Source organism: Gavia stellata, chromosome 14 (genome assembly GCF_030936135.1).
Source record: "Gavia stellata isolate bGavSte3 chromosome 14, bGavSte3.hap2, whole genome shotgun sequence".
NCBI lineage: Eukaryota > Metazoa > Chordata > Aves > Gaviiformes > Gaviidae > Gavia > Gavia stellata.
In genome coordinates, this window is record NC_082607.1 from 131,541 (window position 1) to 158,603 (window position 27,063).

The window sequence follows — 27,063 nt, forward strand, 5'->3', positions numbered from 1 at the left end:
TTTCAGTGTGGTAGGTACATTAAACAGAGCACAAGATGATCATTGTGTAGAACCTTTGTGCATCTTGTTACTTACTTTTACATGTCTAGCAGCCAGCTTGCAGTAAACTTAACTTGTCGATTCTGATAGTAAACCCTTACTGAAAGCGGCTGAAATGTTTTGTGTTAAATTTTATGCATACTGGAACTTCATACAGCTGTTCTGATGTAGACAGGTTGTTGCTGCAGTAGAAGGCTGTAAAGACAGGTTTCTAATGAAAGTGTGGGTCACCCTTTTCTATTATCTTTAAATATTACTAAGATACTCCATTAATTCCAGCTGTAAGTTTATTGTGTGGGAAGTGTAATTTTTTTTTTGTACGTAGAGTAATTGGGGGAGGGAAAGAGAGTTTAATTTGTGATTAAAGAGACAACATAATTATATGCTTTATTATGATAAATTTTTACACAGAAATGTGAATGAAGAGGGACCTCTACTGACTTGTAAACAAAATCATTGTAGTTGAGTGTTTCGCAGAATTTGTCAAAAGCTAATTCTTTTTTTTTTATTTTTTATTTTTTTTAAGGAACTTCATGTTGGTGTTGTTTATGCCAGAACATAGTAAGCAAGGCAAATTAACTCCAGCCTTGTGTAAACTTATACTTGGCCAACACGATGCAATTGAGTATGAATTCCAGGTGGCTTTGGAAATGAAAGAGAACTGAGCTCTCTGGCTGGAAGCTGAACGTGATGACGGCCTGGTCTATGGTAGGGAAGCTGAAAATGGAGAAGAGGCACTCCAGAGAAGACAGAAAAGTGGAACAAGATGCTGGGGAATGCAGTGCTGAATCTGAGGAATGGACGAGCTCAGAAAGTGAACCTGAGCAACCATACTTCAGAAGCAGCTGTAGCAATACTCAGTGGAGAGAAAAGGAGGTTTCCACTAAACCACATCGACCACTCTGTCGGTCCCCTTGTTTGGATCACCCAAGTTTTTCACAGAGCAGTATCACACAAGACTTGAAGCTAGACGAATGCAAAACAAATTTGGACAAGGAATACCAAGCTAAAATGGATTTTGCTTTAAAGCTTGGGTATGCAGGAGATCAGATCCAGGCTGTACTGAATAAATTGGGAGCAGATGCGCTCATCAATGATGTTCTGGCAGAGCTTGTGAGGCTTGGCAACAAAAGTGAATCAGAGGGACAAAGCAGTGCCAACAGTACCACTAGTACTCTGGTGCCAAGAGGCCCTTGCCCAAAGGAAATAGCAAGCCCTGAATTGTCACTTGAAGATGAGGTTGTGGATAACAGTGATAACTTGAGGCCAATTGTCATTGATGGAAGCAATGTGGCTATGAGGTGGGTCTCCCTGTTACAACATTTGAAAAGAATAAATCACTAAAATATTTATGAGAAAAATCAATATTGATGGCAAAGTCATCTTAAGTCATGTAGTATATTTACACTGATAATACATCTTTTTTTAGGACTCTTCAGTCCAGGCTTTTAATTATGCTGTTGCTCATTTATATGTAATCCGTATTCCAATTACCCTCCCCGCCTTTTCAAACCAAGTTCTCCCATCAAGTTTTCTGTTCTAGCAGTCTAGCTGTAGTATGCTTTCGTGTGGATGGGTTTAATTTTTTGAAGTCCTTGAGCAATGTTGAAAATTATTTTTCTTTAATGTCCAGAGGCAACCAAATAGGGGAGGAAAACTTGGCTGTTTCTAAAATGACATGCATTGTATGCTGATGATATGCAGTGGGGACTTCAGGGTACTTGAGCTCCTGCTGATCAAGCCTGCTCAGAATTCAAAGCAATTTCGCTGTGTCGGTACTGGGATATGCATGAGCTAAACGTGCTGACTCACACAGCTATGGTGCTTGTAATTTCAGCCATGTGTGTACACACATGCACTTGGCTGCTTGGGTCAATGCTAATTCAAGAGATATCTGTCCCATGCCACTTTTGAGCATGTCTGTAAAGTACACAGTTCAGCTAGCCAATGACTTGTTTATCATTGAGAAAGTATGATTTTCTGTGAGGGAGTTCTTTAAGCAGTCTGTTTAGTGGTCAGTGATACCAAGATTTCTTCAGGTAGTGTTTGCACAATAGATGTTCCTTTAGTATCAGCGTTCTGCTCTAAAGTAATTTGTGATCTAAATATTTTTTTTTCAATGTATTAAGAAAATACAGATTTTTATAGGTGTATTGAGTACTCTGCATTTTGAAATACATACACCACCACCACCCCACCCCCCGCCCCAAACCTATAAGAATATTTTATATACAGGATCTTCCAGTGCTGAGTTGTGGTTACATCAAGCCAAAAGATGTTTCTGAAAAGCAACATCACTAACACTGGATTTAACTTTTTTCTTTCCTTTTTTGCTGTGCCTCTTGAATTTGCAGTCTCTGTACTGCTTGAGTTACTCCTGAGCGTAATGTGGCAGCAACTGAGAGATAGTTATTTCTTTCCCTTAAAAAGTCCTAATAAAAATGCAGAACATTTAGTATTAGAGGAACTTTTTAAATCTAGACTGTTAAAAGCATCTATCACCCATGACAGCCAGTATTGTTAGTTCATTCCTTTTTTGTTGTTGATAACTCTTTATGGTACTATTTAAGGTAAGCTCAATTTGTTGGGAAAAGTGGTATTTTTCATTAGCTCAGCTAATAAAATGAAAAAGCGGAAAAACTTCATGTTTATTTGTTTTTGCTTTTGGGATAGTGGAATTTCACCATTTCTGGAGTTTTAAGTAGCAGTGTTGCTGTAATCTGATGGCTGAATATCTCTAGACAGTTGTCTTTTTCCAGTTATGTAAGCTGGTCTAATAAAAAGGTTTACCTACCTTTACAGACTTTGTTTCCCTTATATCCTTAGACCGTGGCAGCTTTAGAAGAAAAAAACCCAAACAAAAACACCACAACAACAAAAAACAAAATGAAATTTAATTTTTGTCTTTGCTGTTTCTAAAACTTTTGCATGTTCTCCAGCCACGGGAATAAAGAAGGATTTTCCTGTCGGGGAATTCAACTAGCTGTTGATTGGTTTCTGGAAAAAGGACATAAAGATATCACTGTGTTTGTACCTGCATGGAGAAAAGAACAGTCTCGACCTGATGCACCAATTACAGGTAACATATCAAGCTTTTCTTTGACCCCTTGGTTAAAAAGAAAAAAAAAGTATTGCATTAAGATACAACCATGTCATCCTTCTGATGGGTACTGCATACTGGGCTGTGGATATGATGTTGCACTCAACTGTTCATTTGAAAACACAACAATTTCACTGGTGAGGAAACAAGCATTAAAGTATCTGTACCTGTAAACGATGCTTTTTTTTTTTTTTTTTTTTAACATTACTGGATCATTTCAACATGTTTGAGAAGTGGTAGTCATAATTTTCCCATTAGCAAACATTGTTAAGCATATAGTAACTGATTCTTAGTTGCTGTGTGAATTGTTATAAAATAAGTAGTATCAGGCTGGGGACTCAATTTAGTAGGGTTATCTTGAACACTGAAGAGGCAGCATGTGTTTTGATCCATAGAAAGTACTTATGTTTTACTCTAGGCTAACAAGAAGGCTATTGTAATGCAGTAACAATTGAGTTCTTGATGTGTTCAGGAAGATTGAGTCAAGGTACATGGTTGTTTAGAGAGGAGGAGAGTGGTTATGAAGCTTAAATATTGAATATTTACCCAGTGCTTTGAAACCTCAGAAATAAAATGGCACTCTGCACCTAGGTATTTTTTAATGATAATGGGGACCATAGATGAACATAATTACAGAGTACTTTGTCAGAGAAGAGAGCAAGAAGTTTCATATTTCAAAGGCTGCATTTCTTTCTTTTAAAAGCTGCTCAACTACAATTATTTTACAGATCAAGAAATCTTACGTAAATTGGAGAAAGAAAAAATTCTTGTGTTCACCCCATCTCGAAGAGTTCAGGGAAGAAGAGTAGTTTGCTACGATGATCGATTCATAGTAAAACTTGCTTTTGACTCAGATGGCATCATTGTATCAAATGACAACTATCGGGATCTTCAAAATGAAAAACCGGAATGGAAGAAGTTCATAGAGGAGCGGCTGCTAATGTATTCTTTTGTGAATGACAAGTATGGGTTTTTTTCTTCAAATGTAAGGGAATTTGCTAATTCAGAATCCTCCGTAAAAACTGAAATTCACATTTAATTTCTTTCCCCTTAGATTTATGCCTCCTGATGATCCTTTAGGACGCCATGGTCCAAGCCTTGAAAATTTCTTAAGGAAAAGGCCAGTTATTCCTGAACATAAGAAACAACCGTGTCCTTACGGTAAGTGCCTAAGTCAGATTGATTTGTTGTATTCAAAGGTAGGTGAAGCAAGCAATTAATTAACAACTTGTCATTACAGGGCTGGGGGGGGGGGGCGGGGGGGGCCGAGGCAAGCAGGCCATTTTTCATGTTGCCATCCAAGTACTATATCCATTTTTATTTTTATATATTATATGTCTATGAAACACATATTAATAAAAACAATGTAGAAGAAAATTAAGGATTACCAGATACACCTTGTGGATAACACAGCTTTTTGCTATTTTCTTCTGGTTTGTATTCAAGGAAGGAGATGCATAAGTATACAAACTGTGTTAGAGCTGTTTTGTTTTATATAGCATTGAGTCAGTATTGAAATCATGAGCCAGTAGGAAGAAGAGTGACATGTCTTGCCTTTGATGCAGTGATATACGTGGATACAGGTAGCAGTCTGTGACTGCCTGTATATACAATATATATATAATTATTCCTTAGGGGGAGTTGATGTAGAAATACTACTATTAAGAAGTGGTGAAAGATAGAAGGAAAAAAAGATAGCAACTGGTGGTATTTATTTAGTTTTTGGTTTATTTAACCTAAAACCACTTTTCTTCCAGGTAAAAAGTGCACCTATGGGCACAAATGTAAATATTACCACCCAGAACGGGCAAACCAGCCTCAAAGGTCAGTAGCGGATGAGCTTCGAATAAGTGCCAAATTATCTGCTGTGAAAACTATGAGTGAGGGAGCCTTGGCCAAATGTGGCACAGGGCCGTCCAGCTCCAAAGGAGAAATCAGTTCTGAAGTGAAACGCATTGCCCCAAAACGTCAGTCAGATCCAAGCATTAGATCAGTAGCTGTGGAGCCTGAGGAAAAGTTATCAGTAGCCCGGAAGTCCGAGGCCAGCTCTGTCCCGTCTCTGGTTTCTGCATTAAGTGTACCAACGCTCCCTCCACCAAAAAGCCATGCAGCTGGTGCATTAAATACTCGTTCTGCAAGCAGTCCGGTGCCAGGTTCCTCACAGTTCATGCATCAGAAATCCTCACTGGAACATATGTCCAGTGTGCAATATCCTCCTATACTAGTCACCAATAGCCATGGCACCTCAGTTAGCTATACTGACCAGTATCCCAAATATGAATCATTGGGGGACCATGGCTATTATTCCTTACTCAGTGATTTCTCCAACCTGAGCATAAGTAGTATCCATAACACAGATTATTACGGGGCTGATATGGACCAGGGGATATATTCTAGAAACTCAAGCCCCTGTCCTGACAATTGCTTAAGCCATACAAGTAATGATTCTTATTCCTCTTACAATGACTTGTATCTGGGTGTAGCAGATGCCAGTCCAGAAGACAATGTGAAGATCCACAGACTGCCATCGCAAAATCGTCTTCAGCCTTTTTCCCATGGTTACCATGAAGCCTTAAATAGAGTTCAGAGTTACGGAACTGAAGAGCCTAAGCAATCCCTTCGCAAACAGTCAGTTTCCCACTTAGGCCTGCATGCCCAGCATCCAGTCGTTGGAGCACGGTCCAGTTGTCCAGGAGAATACCCTGTGCCTCAAAATGTTCATCCATCAACTGCACAACCAAGCCGTGCCTTGGTCATGACAAGAATGGACAGTATTTCTGACTCACGGCTTTATGAAAGTAACCCTACAAGGCAGAGAAGACCACCTCTCTGTCGAGAGCAGCATGCTAGTTGGGATCCGTTACCATGTGCATCAGACTCTTACACTTACCACTCGTATCCATTGAGTAACAACCTCATGCAGCCATGTTATGAACCTGTAATGGTAAGAAGCATGCCTGAGAAGATGGAGCAGCTCTGGAGGAATCCCTGGATTGGGATATGCGGTGAGCCACGGGAACCACATATCATCCCGGAACATCAGTATCAAACATACAAGAACCTCTGCAATATCTTCCCTCCAAGCATTGTCCTTTCGGTGATGGAAAAGAATCCCCACATGACAGATGCACAACAGCTGGCAGCTATGATTGTTGCCAAATTAAGAACAGGCCGTTAAAGCATTACAGCCTCTTTTGGATAAATGAAACTATACAGCATATAGGACCTGGAGGAAAACCTAAATGAAGAAGGAAGGGGCCAATCTATTGTAAATATTTTCTACTAAGATAGTATAAAATTCTGTACACAGTAGCAATCATATATGCGCTGAGGCACTATATAAAAGTTGATTGTATTGTAAATTTTAAGATTTTAAATATAGGGATTTTTAATAGTATTTTATAGGAATGCATACCTTGCTGCATGGATAGCTCATTAAGAACTACTATGTCATGTTCAGTGTCTCAAAGCTGGTACTAAAAAATTATTGTTAGCAATTATATTGCATGTATTAGTGTACACTTTCAATTTACTTATAAATACCTAATCGGCCTTTAAAAGTATGCTCTATACACACCCAGATGACTTTTAGGGTTTCAGCTTTGTCATTTGACACTGCCTACTGGCATATTAAATATCAAAGAAAAAGTAAACTTGACAGAAATTCAAATACTCAATTTGTAAAAGGAAAAACTTATTTCAGCTTTTGAATTTCAAAATTGTTGTTGGTAGTTAAATTTCAGCACTGTTCCCCAAGAATTTGAGTATCTATTACATTGTCCAATACATTGGTTCAATCCAACAGGAGCCAAATACTTTATTAAATTAGGACCAAAACGTTAAGGAGTGTGAAGGCATAAGCGCCATTCAATAAACTAAAAGAGTTTAACTGTAGCTTCTCTCTTCAGAATCGCCTCTCAACTGTGCAGTAAGCAGCTGCTGGCCCAGATGACTAGACAAGCTGAAAGTAAATTGTCAGTTTTATGTAAATTGGATTCCTCGACCTGAAGCATCGGAAACTGGATGTTAACATGGAAGTTCATCAGTAACTACAGCCCTTCCTCTGGGGGCAAGGATGGTGTTTGATTGAGCCTAACATTCAAGATGGCTGTACAAGATCAACTTGAGAAAGGGGAGGAGAGGGAAGGCTGCTTCCTGAAAAAAAGATGCTACAGTTTGGGTTTGTGGCCAAGCTGGCATGGTTTTTTGCTCTTCAGATCCACGCAAAGGTGTGCATTTGCCTCATGAAGGCTTTTAGAGTTCCTGTTTCAACAGGTGAGATAATTTTGTGTGGCATTGTTTGCGCAACTGGTATCTTGCTCAGGGTGGGAACCTTTGTAGCTAAATGTCTCCAAAAGAGGCGTTTATTGTTTTTTAAGCTGCACTGACTGGACGCCCTTTTTTGAATCCATTGTATATTTCAACATTTCGAACCATTACTAACTCGATATGTCTCGAGCTAGGACTTGTTGACTTCTACTGTAGTTTTTTTCATGAAAGTTGAGAAGGCCTGGTTTATGGCCTTTTGTTTCTTCATGAGAAGGTGTGACACTGCCTAAATGTTTCTTACTGTGAAACACACAGAACGTGAGGCTGCAGTCAGGGTTGTTTCTGGTGTTTTGATAATGGCTTGCATGCTGCTTTCTAGTTATCTGTTTGTCTGAAGGACAAAGTTATATCATTATTTCCTCCACTTGTGTTACTGTAATGGTTGATTTGAGTCAAAATATCTTGTGGGCTCTTTATCATGTGCAAAATACGTTCCTGTCCTATAAAAAAACCAAAAACCAACCAACCAAACCATAATTACAAGTGCAACTACAGTTAATTTACTGTTATTTGATAACCGTATCATTTCACACAGGATAAATATTCCTGTGTTGGTACAGGTAACATATATAATGACCATGTCATTATGTATTTAAAATGAATATACTTGAAGGTGAGTCTGTATTTACACTTGGTGTTCAGAAGTTTTAATTAGTTGGTTATCATCTCTGTTAATGGGAAAAAAATAAATCTCAGGCATTTCTAATAGTTGGGGAAAACAGATTAACTCCTGACCGTTTTTTCAAAAACATTTCTTACTAACCAGCATTTTATATTTTTAATTTGCAATTAATTCTTATTCTTTTCTCTTGCATGGTATAAGCAGCTGACAGCAACGCCTCAAATAACCAGAAATGACCTTTTGTTTGTTGATACAAATTGTATCTCTTTTTCTTGATTGTATAAAAACTGTGTATAAAAAAAAAAAAAAATCTCTAGATTAACTTCAGTATTACATTTTCACCACAATGTTTGTGACACCATGTGTCACAGGGAAGTAGCCCATGAGTAATTATGGATATTTTTTATTTAAAATGGGCACTTGTAGTTTATAGACAAACAAGGACAACTTTTCAGAACCAGTTTATTATGTGCACAGATACTGTGTGTACACCTCAAAGCATTACATAGTTATCTTTAGTCTATTTATTAAGCAGATACATTCTTGCACTAAACTTTATGTAAAAATGTTGCTGTTAACTCATCTGCATGTGTTTAAAATGTAACAATATAATTGCTATAGACCCTGCTTTATTCTTAATGGATTAATTTATAAATTATTTAGGTATAAAATGAAGTTTATTGTGCACTCACGTTTTCCATCTTGCATGGAATTAAATATTTGTATGTAGAAAAAATGTTTGTTCCCTTTTTCTCCAATTATAAAGATAAGCTATTTTAAGAGAGGTTTAGTAGGTGTTTTTGGTGTTTTCTGATGTGGAAAACTGAGCAGAAATTTCTGTTTGAAGTGTTGGATGGTTTATGGAGATACTAATTTTTGTAGGATTTGTCTAGTCATTTTAATTTTCACTAACTTTTGTCTTACTGGTAGAATAATTCCTTTTTAAACAATGGGAATGCTATGCCAATATAAACCCAGCATACTATTTCCCTAAGGCACTTTGAAAGCAAATTGTCTTTTTCTAAGAAGCTATTAACATCTACCACACATCGAGTTACAGAATGGGCAGTGTAGCCTTGTGGAAATAATTTGCAAATTTCATGCTTGTTCAGTCCTCCTTAGAGGTAAAGAAACTTTTGTATGTGATGTAGTCTTTCCTAATCAACTACTTTCAGTGGTAATTCAGTCATCCACATCTGTTTTCAGATATGTTTACAAGCCGATTCAAAATACTGATACATGCATTAATCTTCAGCGCATAAGCTTAGATTTCTTCTTACGTGGAAGAGTTGATCTTATTAACACCTGACCATAACTGTCTATATTGTAAATATAACACTTTGTATAAATGCTCTTTTTGAGAGCATGGTATTTAAATGTTTTTAAAACTGTAAGAGAACAGTTCTAGAAACTATATTTTAATAAAATCCATGAAATTACAATTCTAGATGAGGGAAGAAAAAAAGCAGTGGGAAGGTAAAATCCTGGCCTACTGCAATCAGCAAGAGTTAAGCAGTGGACTTCAGTGCTTTACTGGGGCCAGAGCATTCTCTGGGAGTTCTGATTTACTGATCTTTCATCTTCAGCTATATTACTTTCACATAATTTGTCACTTAAAAGTGTATAACCTTAAACTAATGAATCAAAAATCAAATGCTTTATGGGATATCAGTCTAAGTTATTTAATGTTTTTTCTAAGAATTACATGTCAGTAATATATTAAATTGTACATATAGATGATTTCACTACTGTTAGTCCTGTTGTTGTCATATTGAGCTGCAGTAGTTGGCTTTATTCATTTGTAGAATTAAACATTACTGTTTAATTGTTGTAAAATTTTATAAATCTCTTTGGGTTTTTTTGGTTAACCCAAATATAATGTAAGTCTTAATGACAAAATGAGTGAAAATGGATGTTAAACCAGTATGTGGTATTTGTAAATCTCTGGAGTAATAAGCATGCACTCCTCTCACTGCTGCTGCATGTAATTCATTCACTAGCATGAGTCTGTTTAGCTTCTGTAAAAAGTGTGGGTATGGTTGCATAGAACAAGCAGAAGTATCCTCTTTAAAAAAAAAAAAAACAAACCCAAAACATCTATCTAGGTGAGCTCCCCTCTACATACTTTTAATGCCAGTTTTCCTCAAATTGTGAATTTTGGCATTTTGAAATTCTTAATGATAAAGTCAGAACACACAAAGAATCTGTCCAAATAATTCATTTAAAAAATACTTGGTGACATGCATGTATACCAAACCACAAACAGGAACATTTCAAGGGATGTATTTTGACTATCGAAATTTTTAAACATGCATCATGTCTGTGAGACTTTGCTCCACAGGGCTGAAATATTACTTTATCTTGACTTGCCAAAAGTTTATCTGAAGCATTAGTATTACAGGACTCATAGTAGTCAGATCACTAGATCTGTCACTATTACTTTTACGGTGACTGTTCAGCTTTAATACCCCTCTTATGTACCCATAGCTTGTCGGTGTGACAGAGCCCTTATTAACTGTATTTCTTGCAAAATTTCAACTGGAAAAATGTTAGTGCACCATCACTTAAATTATTCTCATACCCGTGTCTGGTTAGCCTTTGAAGAGCCATTATACAATATCTATAATTATGGTCTGTGGTATTTAAAGTTTGTAAATGTATTAAAAGAACTGAGAGAAGAATCTGAAAGAAATACAGGCTATTACTTGTTCCCCCCCCCCCTCGGTGTAAAAGGTTTGCACAATTATTTAATAATATTAAACATGTTATACTTTATACATATTAAAAAATTTGCTTATTTAATAAAACTGAGAGCCATTGGATTATTTGTTTCTAACTTTTTATTTTGTAACCCTTTTTAGGTAAGAGCCCCAAAAAGCTGTGTTTTCCAAAACAACTGTTGTAGTCCGTCCAAATTATTTCTCAATATTTTTAGCTGATTTACTGAAAAATACCCAGATTCTGAAATCATACATAATGCTCAGATTTTCCATCTGTGCTTAAATCTGTGAAGGAACAGGACAAGAGTTTTACTTTTCTTAAAAAGCAGAGGAAAAAGTACTATTTAGGTCCCACTGTCTTGTCAGAGTAACATCCTTCAAACTATTACACACATTTTCTTTCGCTATTTAAACATGTAACTATTTCCCTTACTATGGGGGAGGTGATACAATGTCATTTATTACCATTGCTTTGACTCAGACTGCTTTAACATGTTGGGGTGGGCAGGGGAGTAAAGCTAACTAAAGGAAAATGATATACAGAGATCATCTCTGTCTGGATTTGCCTGAACTTCTCACCATTACCATGTTTGCTCTCACAATGGCCAGGAGCTTCAGGAGACAGCACAAAACTACCTGTATTACAATGTTTTTTCCTAATCCCAGGCCCTTTGAGTTTAGTCTACATCCTCAAGTGTATCACTCCTGAAAACAAGTACTAATTAGATTCCACAGGATATTCTTACAGTTTTCTCTCCAAAACTGTAACCCCTGGGTAGAGCTGAAGTCCTTGTCAGAGCAGCTGCCTTTGGGAGTCAGAAAACAGAGTATTAAAGACTTGAACAGCCAGGAACAAATTAGTCTAATAAGGTTCCACTACTCTGTCCAATTACTTACCCTGAAAAGAAATTCAAGAAGTAGAAAAAGCCAAAAGAGGTCACAGGCCACAAAAGCAGTGGACCCAGGCCTTAATGTCCTCAGCAATTCCTTTTTGCATGATTTATTCCATATATTCCCAGCTTCTATCTCCCATCTTTTCTATAGCTTCCCTTTGGAGATGTTTTTTCAGACAGTAAAAATCTGTCTGGAGAGACTTGAGTTACAGGGAGAAAGCAGTCTCAAGAAACATGCCCAATGCAAAGGAAATACCAAGTAATTTAGGAATACATCAGCATTGCCTTTCCTATCCCCACTCAGAATATGCCTCTAGCAAAGAAAGTAATTAGCATGTTGAAAACAGATTTTAGCAAGTAAACTTTTACCAAAGGGGAAAAAAATTATATGTTGCACAGTATTTTGCCAGCATCACCCTTTCCTTTTTGAACTGTTATGTTTGCATTGACAGACCTCATAAGTGCCAAATACAGTAACTGTTTTCTTAATTGCTTTTTAAGTCATTTGAACTGGCTGGCTTTAAATGTTACAGTTATCTATGCATTTATTATTCATAGGAACATTGTCATTTCCCAGGTACTTGGGAAAGAGCTACAAAATTGTTCCTCCCGTGAATTAATCAGGTCAAAGAAACACCAAGTTTCATAATCCTGAACAGAGCGATACGTAACCGTCTAGGTTTTACACTTTTGTTGTTTTAGAAGCCCCTTCTTCACTTTTTAAAAATCGAAACATTTGTTTCTTTTCTCCAGCCATTCCCAACTTCTTTTTTCCCCTCTTTGTTTCAAGCCTGCTCCCCCCCACCTCCCCCCAGTAACACTGTTTAAAATTCATGCCATTACTATGGCTTCTCCTCAAGCCTTGGTATTCTTTTTTTAAAGCATCTGGCAGTTTTGTGCTTTTCTACAAGTCATCCACAGCACTGGATTTAACTATTTTATTTGACTCTGCAATTAGATCAAAGACCAGGATTTTTATTCTGTAATTCACCAGGTGGGGTAATGGCAAATACACAGGGCAGTAACTATAGCTGACGAAGAAACTATAGTGGCACATGATTTTACCAGGTAAACCTTTACCAAAGGGGAAAATGTTAACATATAGCACAGTATTTACCAGCATCATACTTTCCTTTTTGAACTGTTATGCTTGTTTGTATTGACAGACCTCAGAAGTACCAAATACAGTAATTTAAGTAGTTTCATACTCTACCAAGTACAGTAATAAAAGAACAAATCCTCTTCACTCAACATTTCCTAAATAAGCTTGAAGAACTGCTGGGTAAAAGGAAAAATTTCTAAAAATCCTAGAAAGGGGAAGGGCTTACATGAAAAATCCCTCCTAACAGAAAGAGAAGTTTGTTTTCTTCTGCATTAGCACTGCTTGTTTTTAGAGAAGGAAATGTACAACCTATCTTCCATTTTAAACACCTTTTGCCTGGCAGGTAAAGAGTAACTGCCGTAGAACAGGATGACAAAAAATGAGAACAAAGAAATAATACTTACATTATGGACATTTAGCTAAGTCTTCACTTGAGAGTCAGCCCAAAGCCTCCATGAGGTTGCTGTTCTAAACTTGCAATTCAATCCTACGCAATGTACTGCTGAAGCTGTATGTCCCTTTTTGTATTTCTTTCTACAGAACATTAGCACGTAATGCCAGCAGTAGCTCTAAAGAACTAAAAAGATTCCATTTCACAATGCTGCACTGATATGTTCCTGTTTCTGGTTAGTTTGTAAATACTGCAGATTATTAGACTGACTCAAAGAAAGGCTCTGTCTTACCCTCTAGCAAATGCCCTCCAACAAATTCTTACTGTGGAGTCCTGCAATAAATATATACTTAAACTCCTATTTTTTGACAGGTAATTGCAGAAGCCTCCAAGTTCCAAGAACCTTTAATACAGGTAGAGAAAACTGAATTTAGGAAAAACTAGCTGAAAGTCCTTTTCTTCAACAACTTTCCAACAAGGTACTCAAGTCCCTTTCTGCAGTAATCACACTAGCTCTCAAAGACCACAGTATTATTTATCAACCTCAGCAAAATCATGAATAGAAATAACATCAAGCAGAAAACTTTAATTAAAAAGAGATAGTAGTGGCCTCAAGACTACCACTTGAAAAAAATGGTGAGAAAAAAAAATTTTCAAAGGTGTTTATGCACTACAGTGCATTCAGCCATGCTGTAACTAGGCTTGATCCCTGAAGCTTCATGTGAAATCCTAGCTAGATGAAAACTGTAGCACAATCTTATCCTAGCAAAATCATGCGGACGCATACAGGACAGTATTAGTGTCACTGAAATAGGAAGGACTCAACAGTCTGGCTAACAAGGACCAGAAGACGCTTTCCAGAATACCTGAGTGAAAAAGGAAAAACAGCATCCAGAAAGAAAGTTTGCCTTCAGTCAGTTGTATTTATTAACCATGAAAAAAAACAAGGAACACTGAGGGATTCTGAAGTACTCTAACTGTATTTGCCAAACATCAACAAGAGCTAGACGTTCATGATAGTGGTTAAGCAAGACAATGGTTACTACACATAGAATTTAAAACACACCGCCTTTGTAAGATACTGATTTTCAATGGTAAAAATCAATAAATCTTCACCCAAAAAAATATATCCTCGAGTGGCTATTTCCCCATCACCGTTACTAGTTCTTCCATGCCACTTATCTTGTGCAATACTGAAAGCCGCAGAGCACTCTGCTGTCTTAGAAAAGTTGAAGGCCACTTTTTATTTTATGGAATTCGTTCTGGGTCCACAACAATCCTCCTGTCACACGACTATTCAATTCTGCAGAGCTGTGAGAGGAAGAGAAATAAAGCACATAAGCACTAAGCTGATTTAGAAGCTCACAACACCAAAGTGATTTTGATAGCACTTGAAACTTGTTAACAAGTTTTATTTCCAAAACAAAAAGTCTTTCTCATTTTTAGCTCTGAACATTTAGCTCCTGGAATGTCCTTAGTTTTTAATCAGTTCATTCAAGAGAGGCAACAGTCCCGAGGTGCCAAAGGTACCAAAGCACAAACCAAAAGCAAGGTTACCAGTTACTAACAATTGCGATGGAGACATGACTTCGGAAATAACCACGCAACAATTTTAATCTGAACCTTCATCTGTCCTTTGCAGCTAGGAATACAAGCTAATCAGGTGAAATGCTGACACAGCAAGTGATCAACACGAAAACAGTCTGTCACAAGTTACAACTGTTACAACGCCTGTACACTCTGCATGTGGAAACTAGCTATCCCTACAGCTTTACAAAGAAGTCACAGAAACCAGTGCATTTACAGAGACTTTAAAGGCAGTTGTTGTTTGATGACACCCACAGCATGCTAAGTAATCTCTAATTTTAGAAGGTGGCTCCCTCAAACAGGCGTAAAATCCCTTTTCATTGAAGAAGCTACCCAGTTAGGGCTGAGGCCCTGAACAATGATCCATTCACATGACTCGCTAACACAGCGTATAAAGGAACACGTAAGGTTTTAGATAGTGTTCCCAGACATAAGGCACTGTCAAAGACAAGGCTCAAAGAACAGCTGGAGAACACACGTAAAGTTTTCCCTACCCAAAGTTTTAGTATGTGAAGGAACTTAAATCACTACCATGTTGTTAAGTAGGTCAGGTAAGGGTTTGTTTTATCATTTTTGTTCATTTTATGAGAATGGTGAAGGTGAAAGCTAAATTTTATCAATAAAACAAATATCTAAAGGATCCACTTGAAACCTGTTATCTAACATTATGAAGGAGAAAAAGGGAAAATCTGGTTGTCTTGTGCATGTTTTTCACTTTCTCTATTCCTTATGCCCAAGAAGAGCTCATGCACTCCTACCTACAACCTAGCACCCTCCAGGATAAGAATATATTCCCTGCCTACGCACTGTCTTTACCCTTCAGCACATATTAACCATCACTCTCACCTACCTGCTTATGCATCTCACCCTTAGGACAACAAAATACAGTCATTGTTGATGACCATTAAATGATTAATTCCATTTTTGAAATGTCAATGCAACCGCTTGAAGCAATCCCTGAAGCAATTGCATGTCAGTAACTCCACCCTCAGAAAACTCTCCAATAGGCCATTATTTGCCAAATTTGCCCCTGCTGTCAGGTAAAACTGACACTGGGAGTAAATAAAAAGCACATACGCTTATCACAACAAACAAAACATCTGCCTGAGGATGACAGGAGCTACTCAAAGCTTCAGAGATTGCCACAGCAAGACTAAACATAAACTTTGACAACACTCATACATAGCATATACCAGAAAACCCACCGAAGAACACAATCTTCTGGGACCAGGGAGGAAGGAACTGCAAGCTTTTCCAAAGTATCCAAGCATCACAGGAACTTATGTGTCATGTTAAAACAAAACCAAAAACCTCTGAAGACAGAAAATGATTTCTGCAAACAAGACTGGGATGTTTGGAAAATCTTATTTATACAGCAACTTCAAGCTACACACTGAAAAACTCAATGCCTTTTCCAGATGTTCAGTACTGGAATAACTGGCTATATAGCAGAGACTGCTGCTCAGAGCTCCTCAGAGGCAGATAATTTCTCCTTTAAGTTCAAAACACCTCTTAGACACTCCCTGCTCAGCTGAAACACTGCCAGAGGCCTTGCAGACAAAGCCGACACAGAAACATCACAGCTATTGCACTGAGTGTAATGACCTGATGGTCTTCCTCTGGCTGTTGGAAACTACCCTGAATTCAGCCTGCTAATGGGATAATTTTTCCTCCCTTGGGATGTATATGCCTCATCATTCATGACTTCACAGACCTGCTGTCATTCCCAGGACAGGGACTCAGGGGACAGACACTGACATCATTCTCTGTCCTAACCGCACTGCATGAAGGTTGCCAAGAACAAACTCATCACAGCAGATCAACCGTTTTTCAGGAGGGATGAAACTAGACTATCGTCAAGCAGAGTAATAGCACTTTATTACTTGGGATTGAAGGGAGAAAGTGGCTTTTCCATAATCAGTGCTACTTTCTCCCCCAACCACTTGCTTGCCACTAGTTTTTTCCAGTAGTATATCTGCAAAGACAGCTAAATATGAGACAATGGAGTACAGCCTCAAAATTCACTGTTTTTGGCTGGATTCAGCTCTTTTTGAACTATTTTGCTTCTCCGTGATTCAGGCCATGCTGTTTTGGAAACAGCATGCTTGTCTTTGGGAAGATCTGATGGCAAACCAGAGAAACCGTGTGTTAAGGGTTCCACAAGAGGCCAAACTGTGTGATAAGTGACAGGCAGGAAAACAGGAGCAGGGAAAGAACAAAAAATGACTTATCCAGCAACCTTGTGGGGGAAAGCTTTGTGGATGGCTAGGCTGTTGCTTTCAGCGTAGGGAAGGCACATTCTCCAATTTTCTGAACCTCCAGAAACGAAAACAAAAGCAGAAAAAGTAGTGAAACACAGGAATTGAGATAGGCTCTTGATTGTCTCTCAAGATTGAGTTCATCTTTAAAAGGTTAGAGGGGTTTTCAGTTGAAACCCATTTTTCCCGGTATGTAATCAAGATTCATAGGAACTACTTAGTAAGAAGCACAGATCTCAAACAAGGCAGGAATAATTCAGGCAAATGTTAAACAACATAGATTAAATGCATCATAAGATCACCAAGCACTCCATTCTCATCTGTGGACCTGGTGAATTAGGGCTGCAGCAAGAGGTTCTGCTTCCGTTACGTGACTTGTCCAAAGCCCTTTTTCCAAATTAATGCCAAACTCCATGCTCCGGGAAACCCTTTCTGCAGTTCATTACCTCGATTTGCTTTAAGTCTGTGGAGCCAGAGAGAAAGACAAAGATGGCCACAGCTTTCAGAAAGGGTGTCTCCCATTGCCTACGCTGCAGATGCTTTTTCCAAACATTTTATGGATATTTTCAAAGTAAAGCGTCAAATTTTCACAATCTCTCATACCATACTGTGGTACCCATACAGTGAGCCTGGCAGAACAGCTTTCTGCACATAGAGAATTTGGGGAGCAGTATCAAAGAAGTAGTAAATAGCAAACACCCCTTCTGGAATAGCCTGTACAAACCCCGTTTGAAAGGGAAGCAGAAAACCCATGTAGCTGCAAGACAGTGGACAAAGTTTCTACAAACAAGAATACATGAGAAGTAGCCAAGGAAATCTGCTCCCCTCTGCCCCTGGGCAAGTCAGACCACCTTTCCGATGCCACATGGCCTTTGTCAAATGGAGAAGCTGCTATGCAAGGGAAATAAGAAGAATGAACAAGCTGCTGTTGCAACACTCCTGGTGAAACTTGGATTGTTCCCAGGCACAGCTACAGGAATAAATCAGGTTCTGCTCCTTTTTATTTGTGGTAACAACAGGTTTTCCTCATGTTTCTTTTTTGAGCCTTTTTCCTTGGCCTCCTGCCAGGCTGTGATCTGAGTGGCAGAAACTGTCTGCCCCTTTCACCCACACAAAGAGATGCAGAAATGTGTTACTTTTGGCCTGGTATGTGCTTTTTCATTTTCTACATGGGCATTTTCTAGTAATATGAGCTGCATTACACTGTTCAAAAACCAGCCAACCAGGAAGAGCACGTGAGGAGAAAAGAAAACCACCTCCTCGGCTGAACACAGATGAAGCTCTTGCAATCGTTCTTCTCCGCATCTTAGGCCACATGGAAAGCAATTATTGGGGGCAGAGGGGAAAGCAACACCTACCAGCTTTTTTCAGAATCTGCACAATGAAGCACTGAAATCTATGTATCTGGCTTGCAACTTTTTAGTCTGCAATCAATATAAGATCAGTCCTCACCATGACTAAATCATATTTCAAAATGCAGTCCAGGCATCCTTCTCCAAAGAAACCTAGTGCTACTGATAAGGGAAGGAAACATTAACTGGTCAATTAATGTGAGCTAGACCGTTGCAGAATTAGATCTGCCAACATGAGACAGACTTTTCTTTTGACAGATTATTTGCTGCTTGTGACCCACTTGCTGAAATGGTTTACTGGCAGGCCTAGAAAGAACTCTCAGTCACAGAGGTGAAAGGACAGCATAATACTTGCTCACCTATGAGAACTCTACCATGTAATGAAAATAAAAGATATTTAAAGACTTTTTTTTGCCCCAGTCAATCACAGATCAAAAGATCTTCAATTCTGAAGCCAGTAAAGAAATGATCATCCTTTCAAAAATGAGGGGGGGGGGGGGGAAAAAAGACATATCTGTTTCTTTTGCAGGCTATAAGACTCCACAAATACTGGTATGTGAACAGAAGCTGGACAAAGAAATCAAATCCACAACCTAAACACTCCCATGTTTGCTCTCTGAGTAGCCAAAACTAGGTGCTTCAGAAGACAGCACAAAACCAAACAGAAACAATAAAATATGTGTATTACAAAGTTGCTTTTTCCTAATCCCAGGACCTCTGCGGTTAATTTGTACGTCCTCACATATACTGCTCCTGAAAACAAGTACTAACTAGATTCCACAGGATAGCCTTACTGTTCCTACAAACACCACAAATTAGTTTTCGTTTTGGACAAAAGAGGTTACATGTGGAGGCTTCTTTTGAGCTAGTTTTCAGGTTATTACTAAAACTAGTTTGGCAGTTTAGTGCTATTATCAGTTTTCAGTGAGGAAGTAGGAAGAGAAATGAGCAGAGATATTTTCATAGAATCACTGAGGTTGGGAGAAACCTCTTTAAGATTGCCTAGTCCAATCCCCCTGCTTGGGTCATCTGGAACAGGCTGCCCAGGCCCATGTCCAGCCAGGTTTTGAAAGTCTCCAAGGATGGAGACTCCACAATCTGTCTGGGCAATTTATTCCAGTATTAACTACCTTTAAAATTCAGAGTGACACAGCTCAAACAATTTGCTAGCAGCTATGCCTAGCATGCCCTTTTTCTTAAGGATAAGAAATGTCATCTTTGTGTGCTCGCTCCTGCTCTTTGAGGACTCTGCTTTCTGTAATTCAAATTTGTCCCAGACTTTTCTACCACTGCGTTGAGACTGAATTTCGAGAAAACAAACCCAGTATGCTACACCAGGTCACTGCATACTTCTGATGCCATTATAACATTTTTGCTGTTTCTAAAAAAAAAATCCCTAAATAAACAAATTGAGATTGTTCTTTTCTTCCACAGAAAGGTTTCCATGAAGTTGTCCTCAATGACTACCATTAGTAGTGATCTTGAATAGTTTAAGCTAAGCGAGAGCCATCCCATGCCTAAGAGCAGTTTAAGTTGTATCCAATGCTGCACCATAGTGCATTTATTCACACTGATTTGCATCATCCAATTGCCTGGATCTAAGAGAAGGGGGAAAAAAAAATTAAAAAAAATCACATGCAGCAACATTTAAGATACTGCTTTTAACTGAAATGCATTAATTAGGTTTCTTCAGCTAAATACCCCTTTTTCCATTTCAACAACATAGTTCTCGATGGTACTGTGAAACCACAAGGCAAACAGTATCAGGCAGCTGGCTATCAGTATCTACCATAAGAAGCAAGCAAAGTATGTCACGCCATTGGAATGTGTGCAGATAATCAAATTCAACTGCAAACACAGTCATAAAATACACCAGACTAGGGAAGAACAGACAAACTGGTCATCCTAATCCCCTTTGCAATAGACAAGTCATTTCCAGAATTATACCTTCCACTTTACCTTGAAGCTGCCTCTGTATTCCCTCTATTCCCTTGCCATCTTCTTAGATTCCAGCTATCTCCTTCTGTCATTTCCTAACAAATCCAGGAACCTCTCTCTCCCCTCAGCAAGGGGCGAAGCCTTCTCCAAAGAAAAAAAAAAAAAACAACCAAGCTTAACACTAATTGCTTCCATTCAAGGAGGGGCCCAACAGCTCTGTTCTGGCAGCACAACTCAGCTTTTGCAGTGCACCACAAGGCTACTCACTTGAGAAGACTATTAAATTTGTAACTGTACAGAACAATGTAGGCAAAATATTGCTGTGGGCTCAAATGAATGTGGATGTTAGAGAATGTTTTGAGCCTAATCTCAGTTTGTTTGCTAGTTCAGGGACAGACAGAGCTTAATGTCAAAACCAAATCTTTCTCGCTCGATACAAGACAACCCAGGGCAGACAGAGCTGAGGTAGGATATACACCAGCAGAAATGGTAAGGAGGAATGAACCTTTTTACTCACCAACTCCATCCTATTTTTCTAGTATAAAGATCACCTAGAGTGCCATGCTAATTCTTCACAGCATTAACGAGATTCTCTACTCTGGCAAAGGATGCCTCTCTATTTCCAGCATTCAAAAGCAGGCTAGAGCCAGCTTCCCGCTCTGCTGGTGCAACCATGCTTTTCTTGAAATGAACACAGGTTCTAGTTCTTTCATATTCTGTTGTAATGACTCCAGCCCACTCTCCATCCCCACATCTCTGGCCATAAGGGAACACAGGTTTCTCACGAGAAATGGCTTCTCATCTCTCCCTGCTCCTGTTCATGCCTAAATACAGTACGAGGAAACATGCCTCCAGCCATCAAACCATGCTCCTTTCCCACAGGTTTGCTTTTTCTCCAATATCAAAAGCAGTTAACAACAATAAATTAAAATACATCCACCTTCTGAATTTGCCAGTGGGTTTTGACTCCTCTTTTTCCTGTCTTTTAGGCTAGAAAAAACTCTTTGAACTGGTACTGTCTTGTATAGCTTTACAGTCATGATACCACCAGTGCCTTAAGGCACTTCAGTACCTTTCTGCCACAAATACACGCAGCGCAGAAGCCAGGAAGGTATGAACAGCAAGAACAGTATGATTTGAAGCAGAGCCTCAGGTTCTTTTGAGGCACCTTTTGAACAACAAGGTCCTGTAACTTACACGAGAATCATGTAAGAGCAATGATAAATCTTATCATTGACATTATTTAAAATGAGGTATCTTCAAAGATGACAGCAGCAAATTCTGATTAAAGCAAGTTTCAAGACAATTTACAAATTCCTAGAAGCAATTAATTATATACCTCTATGGCAATTTCACCACTGAATATATGCTGAAATTGTTTCACATTAGAATATGAAGAAAAGGCATGCAGCAATCTATGCAGAAGACTATTTTCAAGACAATATGAAAAAAACAGCCTACAGTGAGAAGTTAGTAAGTGTGACCTTTGCTATTTTAAGTTTCCAGGATACTACTTTTCCAGCATACTTTGCTACGCTTCTCTTAGCTGCTACCACGTTCCACCCAAAAAGTGGCTGAACTTTAGGGTTAACAAGACGATTCCTTACGCGCCTGCTTTGTAAATTGCTTTGGTTTTCTCTGCAGTAAGAGTTCAACAAGTACAAGTAATTCTATGTTACACAGAACAGACAACACACTCTGCGCAGGTCTGCAATGCAGCAGCTAGTGGGTACTCATTCTGCTTCTGTAACGTAATCATGAGACACTGCACTGCAGCAGAAATCAGCTCTTATGCGATTTCTTCAGGAAAGCAGCTACATCGTGTACATCACTTTCCCTCTTCTTTTATTTTGATGGTATATGAAGAGAACAGAATACTGTAGGTAAAAGTGAATGATACCCTCAACCTTAACTGCAAGATATTTACTGGTGGCTCAGGCTTTCCCTGTGTTTTTTAAAGCAAGGTTTCTAAACCAGCTTGTGTAATTGGCTTCACTGATGGCTAGTTCCACGGCAACGTCAGTACAAGCCCCTCTGCAGAGCGCCACCATAGAAATACCATCCTTGCCCCCAGGACAGGCATTGCAGAAAAGGTCTAATTCTCTCCACGGCAATCTACTACTTTGCACTGTAAAATAAAATGGCAGCTTCCTCCTAACCATAAAACTATGAACAATCAATCTAGACTAACCACTTTGTCATCAATTCCTTAATGTCACCACGTTTTTTCATATCCTTGCAAGCACCAACTAACTAAGCATTACCTACTAGAAAAGCACCAAATAAACTGGAAAAAACAGGTCCTTCCAGCTGTCCATTTGCAGATATCAAGAGGAGTGTTTTGGCACACGTAAGCAAGAATTTATAATGCAAATTAGGTTTGTCTCTTCCAGGAATGTTTGCCTTGATAAACATTTCTGTTCTGGTTACTGGCAGCTTATTCTCCAAGTCAAGGTAGGGGCCACAGTCAAGTGTGTAGGCAAGTACTGTGGCATAGAGTGCACTGCTTCTTGAAGATAACCCATGTTATTCCAACGTTCTTGCCTCTGCTAAGTACCCTTTAGCAAAATTTCCCACTACAGTTATACAAGTACGGTACAGAGCAGAAATTTCTGTAAATTTATATACTTCAGCTAAGCCTTGAGCCCAAGAACCTCTTGAAAATCTTCAACTGGCTGACAGACAGATTTTTCTATCCTATAGCAACATATTTGCTCTTCTTTTGTGTACAGACAAGTTGACCTAGCATTTCCCCACAGCCATGTCTGTTCTCTATGACTTGCTGCTTGTTTCCCAGAAGCAAGGATCACTTATTTCTAATTTGTTGCAAGCAATGGAATCATAAACAAGTCCTAGAAAGTAAAACCTAGAGAACATTACCTGAAGTATGGATAAGTAACGACTCACCTGTGGAAAATCACTGAACACTGCATTCCAAAGAACAGCTTACAAATAAAGAAAATGGTTCATTTGTAACTACGAGAATCCATTTCAGTATCTAATTAGCAGTATAACTATTTTTCTCATTTTGTTTTAAAACTAGAGGGACTCTACAGCTATGCACTTTTTTTAAACCTGCATGTTGCAGGTTGTTCATGACCAAGGACAAATCTGACTTTCCAATGCTTTTTACAGCATGGACAGGAGAAAAATACCCCTGACAAGTTTGTTATGAGAAAGAGGCCTTGTAAAAAAAATAGCCATGCATATTTCCTAGACTATTACCATTCAGGGAGAAGGGAGGATGAATGCATCCTAGGAGATCTTCCAGAGCATGCAGAGGGTCCAGATTTAGCTGCACATCAGTTCCAGTATGTAGAAGTGTTTGCACTACCTGAGATCAAAGGTCTGAGTTGCCTGTCTCCAACTATGTTCAAAAGCAGATGCATAAAGAAGCACACAAGCACAGAAGAACAGTGTTCCTAACTACCCTCCCACCTGCCAGCAGTTTGTGAATCAGAAACTTGCTGAGCCAAAGGTCAGCCTTGTGTTTAGATGCACTTGTTAACGTGTGGATGTTTGTTTTGTGTTTGGGGTTTTTCTTCTTAAGATCCTTTAAATATGTGTCTTTGCAGACTAGTCAAGCAAGAACCTCAAAGCACCTTCACAGACATCGTAACTCTCAGAACCACAGTTTCAGCTTCCATGTTAATGACGCTCTGATGCTTTGCTCTTGAAGCATGATAAGGAAAGCAAGTTTTGGAAAACCAGAAATCTTACCCACTTTGGACATTTAATGGATTTGCAAAAATCCTAGCAAGTTTTACGTCACAAAACTCCTTCCTACTACCCTTATATGCTCTCCAAACCCAAAGAATTAGATCACATTTATTCTGAAGTCACAAGAGGTGATATTAAGTCAGGGACAGACTGGAAGCTTTATCAAGTCAGCATTTAATCGTAACACTCAACTACTGCTTGGCAGTGCTGTAAAACTGCTGAGACTTGAACTGCTTCACATGACTCACTGCAACAACTCAGCATCACAAAAGCAGCTACGTCAGGTAAGGAGAAAGGAGCATAGTGCCGAAGATGCAGCAGGACCAGGTACACCCAGTGGCTACCTGTTTCATGGTTCTGCTTTCTAGCTGTTAGGAACTATGATGGAACTCTAAACAAAGAGGACTTTTTCTTGTTGGAACATAACCAAAATACATTGTAAACACTATCTAGAAAACACCCCCAGGTCAGCTGCCAGCATCCACAGCTGAGCCTTTCTTACAAAGGGTTATCAAGCAAAACTTGTAACAGTAGTAAGAAGAAAGATTTAGTGGGGATTAAATGAAAGCAGCCAAAACCAAAGTAAAAGCAATGAGAACACAGTTAATTACTTCGCTGATGACAAAGCAACAGAAACTGCAAGGTGCTTTGCCACCTGCAGGAGCAGCTAGCAGTATACTGATGGCACAGGAATTTGGGATATAGGAGAATGTTGTCATGGTGATAAACATCAATTCTTCACATTCCCTGTGAGAGTACAGGAGCATATTGTCACTGTTGGCACTTGTATTCAGCAAACAACTACCTGCTGACTCTCACCACCACAGATGCTGGATGCTGCAGCAGAATGACCACTGGTATGGGGAGGGAAAAAGAGGCAAAGCAGCTGGGGCTGGGAGACCAACCAGATCAACTCTCCAACCACCTGCAACTAGAGGATTAGAGGTAAAAGACACAGACACAGATTACCAAAGATCCCAAACCACCTCTGTTACCACATAATGTGTGAAATAAAAGCTGCAAGGATAAAATACCGGTAAGCACATCAGCTGCAAAATTGGGCAGCATCATAGCAATAGCTTCTGCTTGCTGTCTTCTGTCCAAAAATACTTACATTTCTCAGGAATCCAGAAATAGAAAAGCCTGGTGGCTTTTTTCCCTCTTCTGGGGGTCTTTTGCAGTACCCCTCCTGCTATCAAGCTTAGCCTATTATGTAAGAGGAATTTGGCAAGGATGGAGTTTGTATAACTTCATCTAGGCTCCCTTTCCCATGGAAGGTTGGACCAGATGATCTTTTGAGGTCCTTTCCAGACTGGGCTATTCTACGATTGTATCACGTTACTTGGAATGGAATAGAGATGCACGTGAGATGACTTACATTCCATGATAATTTCACCAAAATTTTCCATTCTTAATTCTATTCTAAATTTTATTTAAACAGAGATGTTTCCACACTCAGAGTAAAGCTGTAACTAATCACACTTCAACACTAGCACTCACTTCAACTCCTGCTGACACTAGCAAAGATTTTGTTGATGTCCCAAGCAAAATGACAAAAACCCATTTATTAGTAATTTTAGTGAAATTTTATTAACAAATGAATTGAGGGATACGTGCTGTGGATTTTCAGACAGCAGACTTTAGTATGGCCAAGTTTTAGCTCCTTTAACATCTACATCAGTGGTATGATACAAAGTTTGTATCCAGAGGAATTCTTTGCTTGTAGAGCAGAACCTGGAATTATTAGGTGATTTTTAATTCCTGTTACTCTAGAAACCACTCCAAGAAATATACTGTGATTATAGAACACCTGAAGCCTACAACGCACAAGTCAGAAAGGGCACATGCAACAGCTGGTTTCAAGTAGCAGTTTACAAACAAGCCAGAACAGTGAATCACACTACTCCACATACACTTCATTACAGCCTCTGTAATGATGATTCCAGCTACCGTGCACAGAAAAATCAACTGAGCCAATAAGGATCAGATTAAGAAACCCCCACCCATCTCTTGTCAGAGCCTTCCGGCTAGATGCCAAATGGTACTGATTACTGTAATAATTCTGCTGCAGCTCCTTATTCTTATCAGTGATCTCAACCCCCTAAACATCGAGTCAAACAGCTTTATGTTTGAAGTCTCTGAGATCAAGTATTCTATCATTTGTGACTACAGCGAGAGTGCCGGGGCTCTGCAGACTAGAAGTAGATATGCAAATTCCAGAAATTTGCCTTATTCCCAACATGGAACGTGTTGCAAGAAACAACACCAAAAGCCTCTTCTGCTGAATCAAAAGGGTTTTTTTGCATCTAGTATAGATTTACTCGTCTTTTTGGGATGATAAAACTATCAGAAGACAAATGGTTACCTGTTCCCTTCACAGTCTGAGAGGAAATTCATGCAGTGCCCAAAGCATAGGACTTGTCAGTGATTAACATCATTCAAGAGGACTCAAAAAGGATAACTCATTTAAGCTCTCTATATAAAGAGAGGCAGGTTTGGTCCTGCCTCTCATAGAAGTGTTGGAACCAAGGACTTCATTAAGTATTTGGATCGTCAGAAAGAGGAGCAGTAGGAAAGAATAGTTTCTTTTGATTACCTAGCAATCTCTGAAATGCTAATTTTACATTTTGATTAGATGAATCAAGCAGAAATGACACCCTCTTGGCAGGCCTGAACTGACAAAAGAGCAGACTAGTCCCGGGGCGGATGACCAAAATGATGAAGAATGGAAACGTTGCTCTTCGGAAGGTTTGGAACTGGAAGCTAATCTGAAGACAACTCTGAATATGCGAAAATATGAGTAAGTGCACGAGCTCTTCCCAATGCATCACCCCAGGCTGCATGACTGTCATTGTTACTCACATTTTTTGGAAGCTACTAGATTGGGCCCATCAACTACAGGGAAAGAATCACTGATTAAAAAGTTATCCTACCAAGTGTTTAAGAAAATAACTGCCATTCATTTATATTCTGAAGTGTTCCTTGGATTAAAATACATATAAGCCCATCTCC

General features: G+C 38.9%; 2 protein-coding genes across 2 annotated transcripts in view; one reads left to right on the forward strand and one right to left on the reverse strand.

Moving 5' to 3' along the window:
• Positions 1-702: 702 nt before the first annotated feature.
• On the forward strand, positions 703-6,317 carry ZC3H12B (zinc finger CCCH-type containing 12B). The gene is made up of 5 exons (XM_009815574.2): positions 703-1,340; positions 2,979-3,118; positions 3,868-4,102; positions 4,194-4,300; positions 4,897-6,317. Exons 1-5 carry the CDS (start codon positions 730-732, stop codon positions 6,315-6,317), a joined length of 2,514 nt encoding a protein of 837 aa, XP_009813876.2. The 5' UTR covers positions 703-729.
• Positions 6,318-14,061: 7,744 nt separating this feature from the next.
• LAS1L (LAS1 like ribosome biogenesis factor) overlaps positions 14,062-27,063 on the reverse strand; it is a 39,210-nt gene continuing 26,208 nt past the window's right edge. The window contains exon 13 of the mRNA XM_059824426.1: positions 14,062-14,507. Within this exon, the coding sequence (XP_059680409.1) occupies positions 14,417-14,507 (91 nt within the window). The 3' untranslated portion in view covers positions 14,062-14,416. The remainder of the gene's footprint in view (positions 14,508-27,063) is intronic.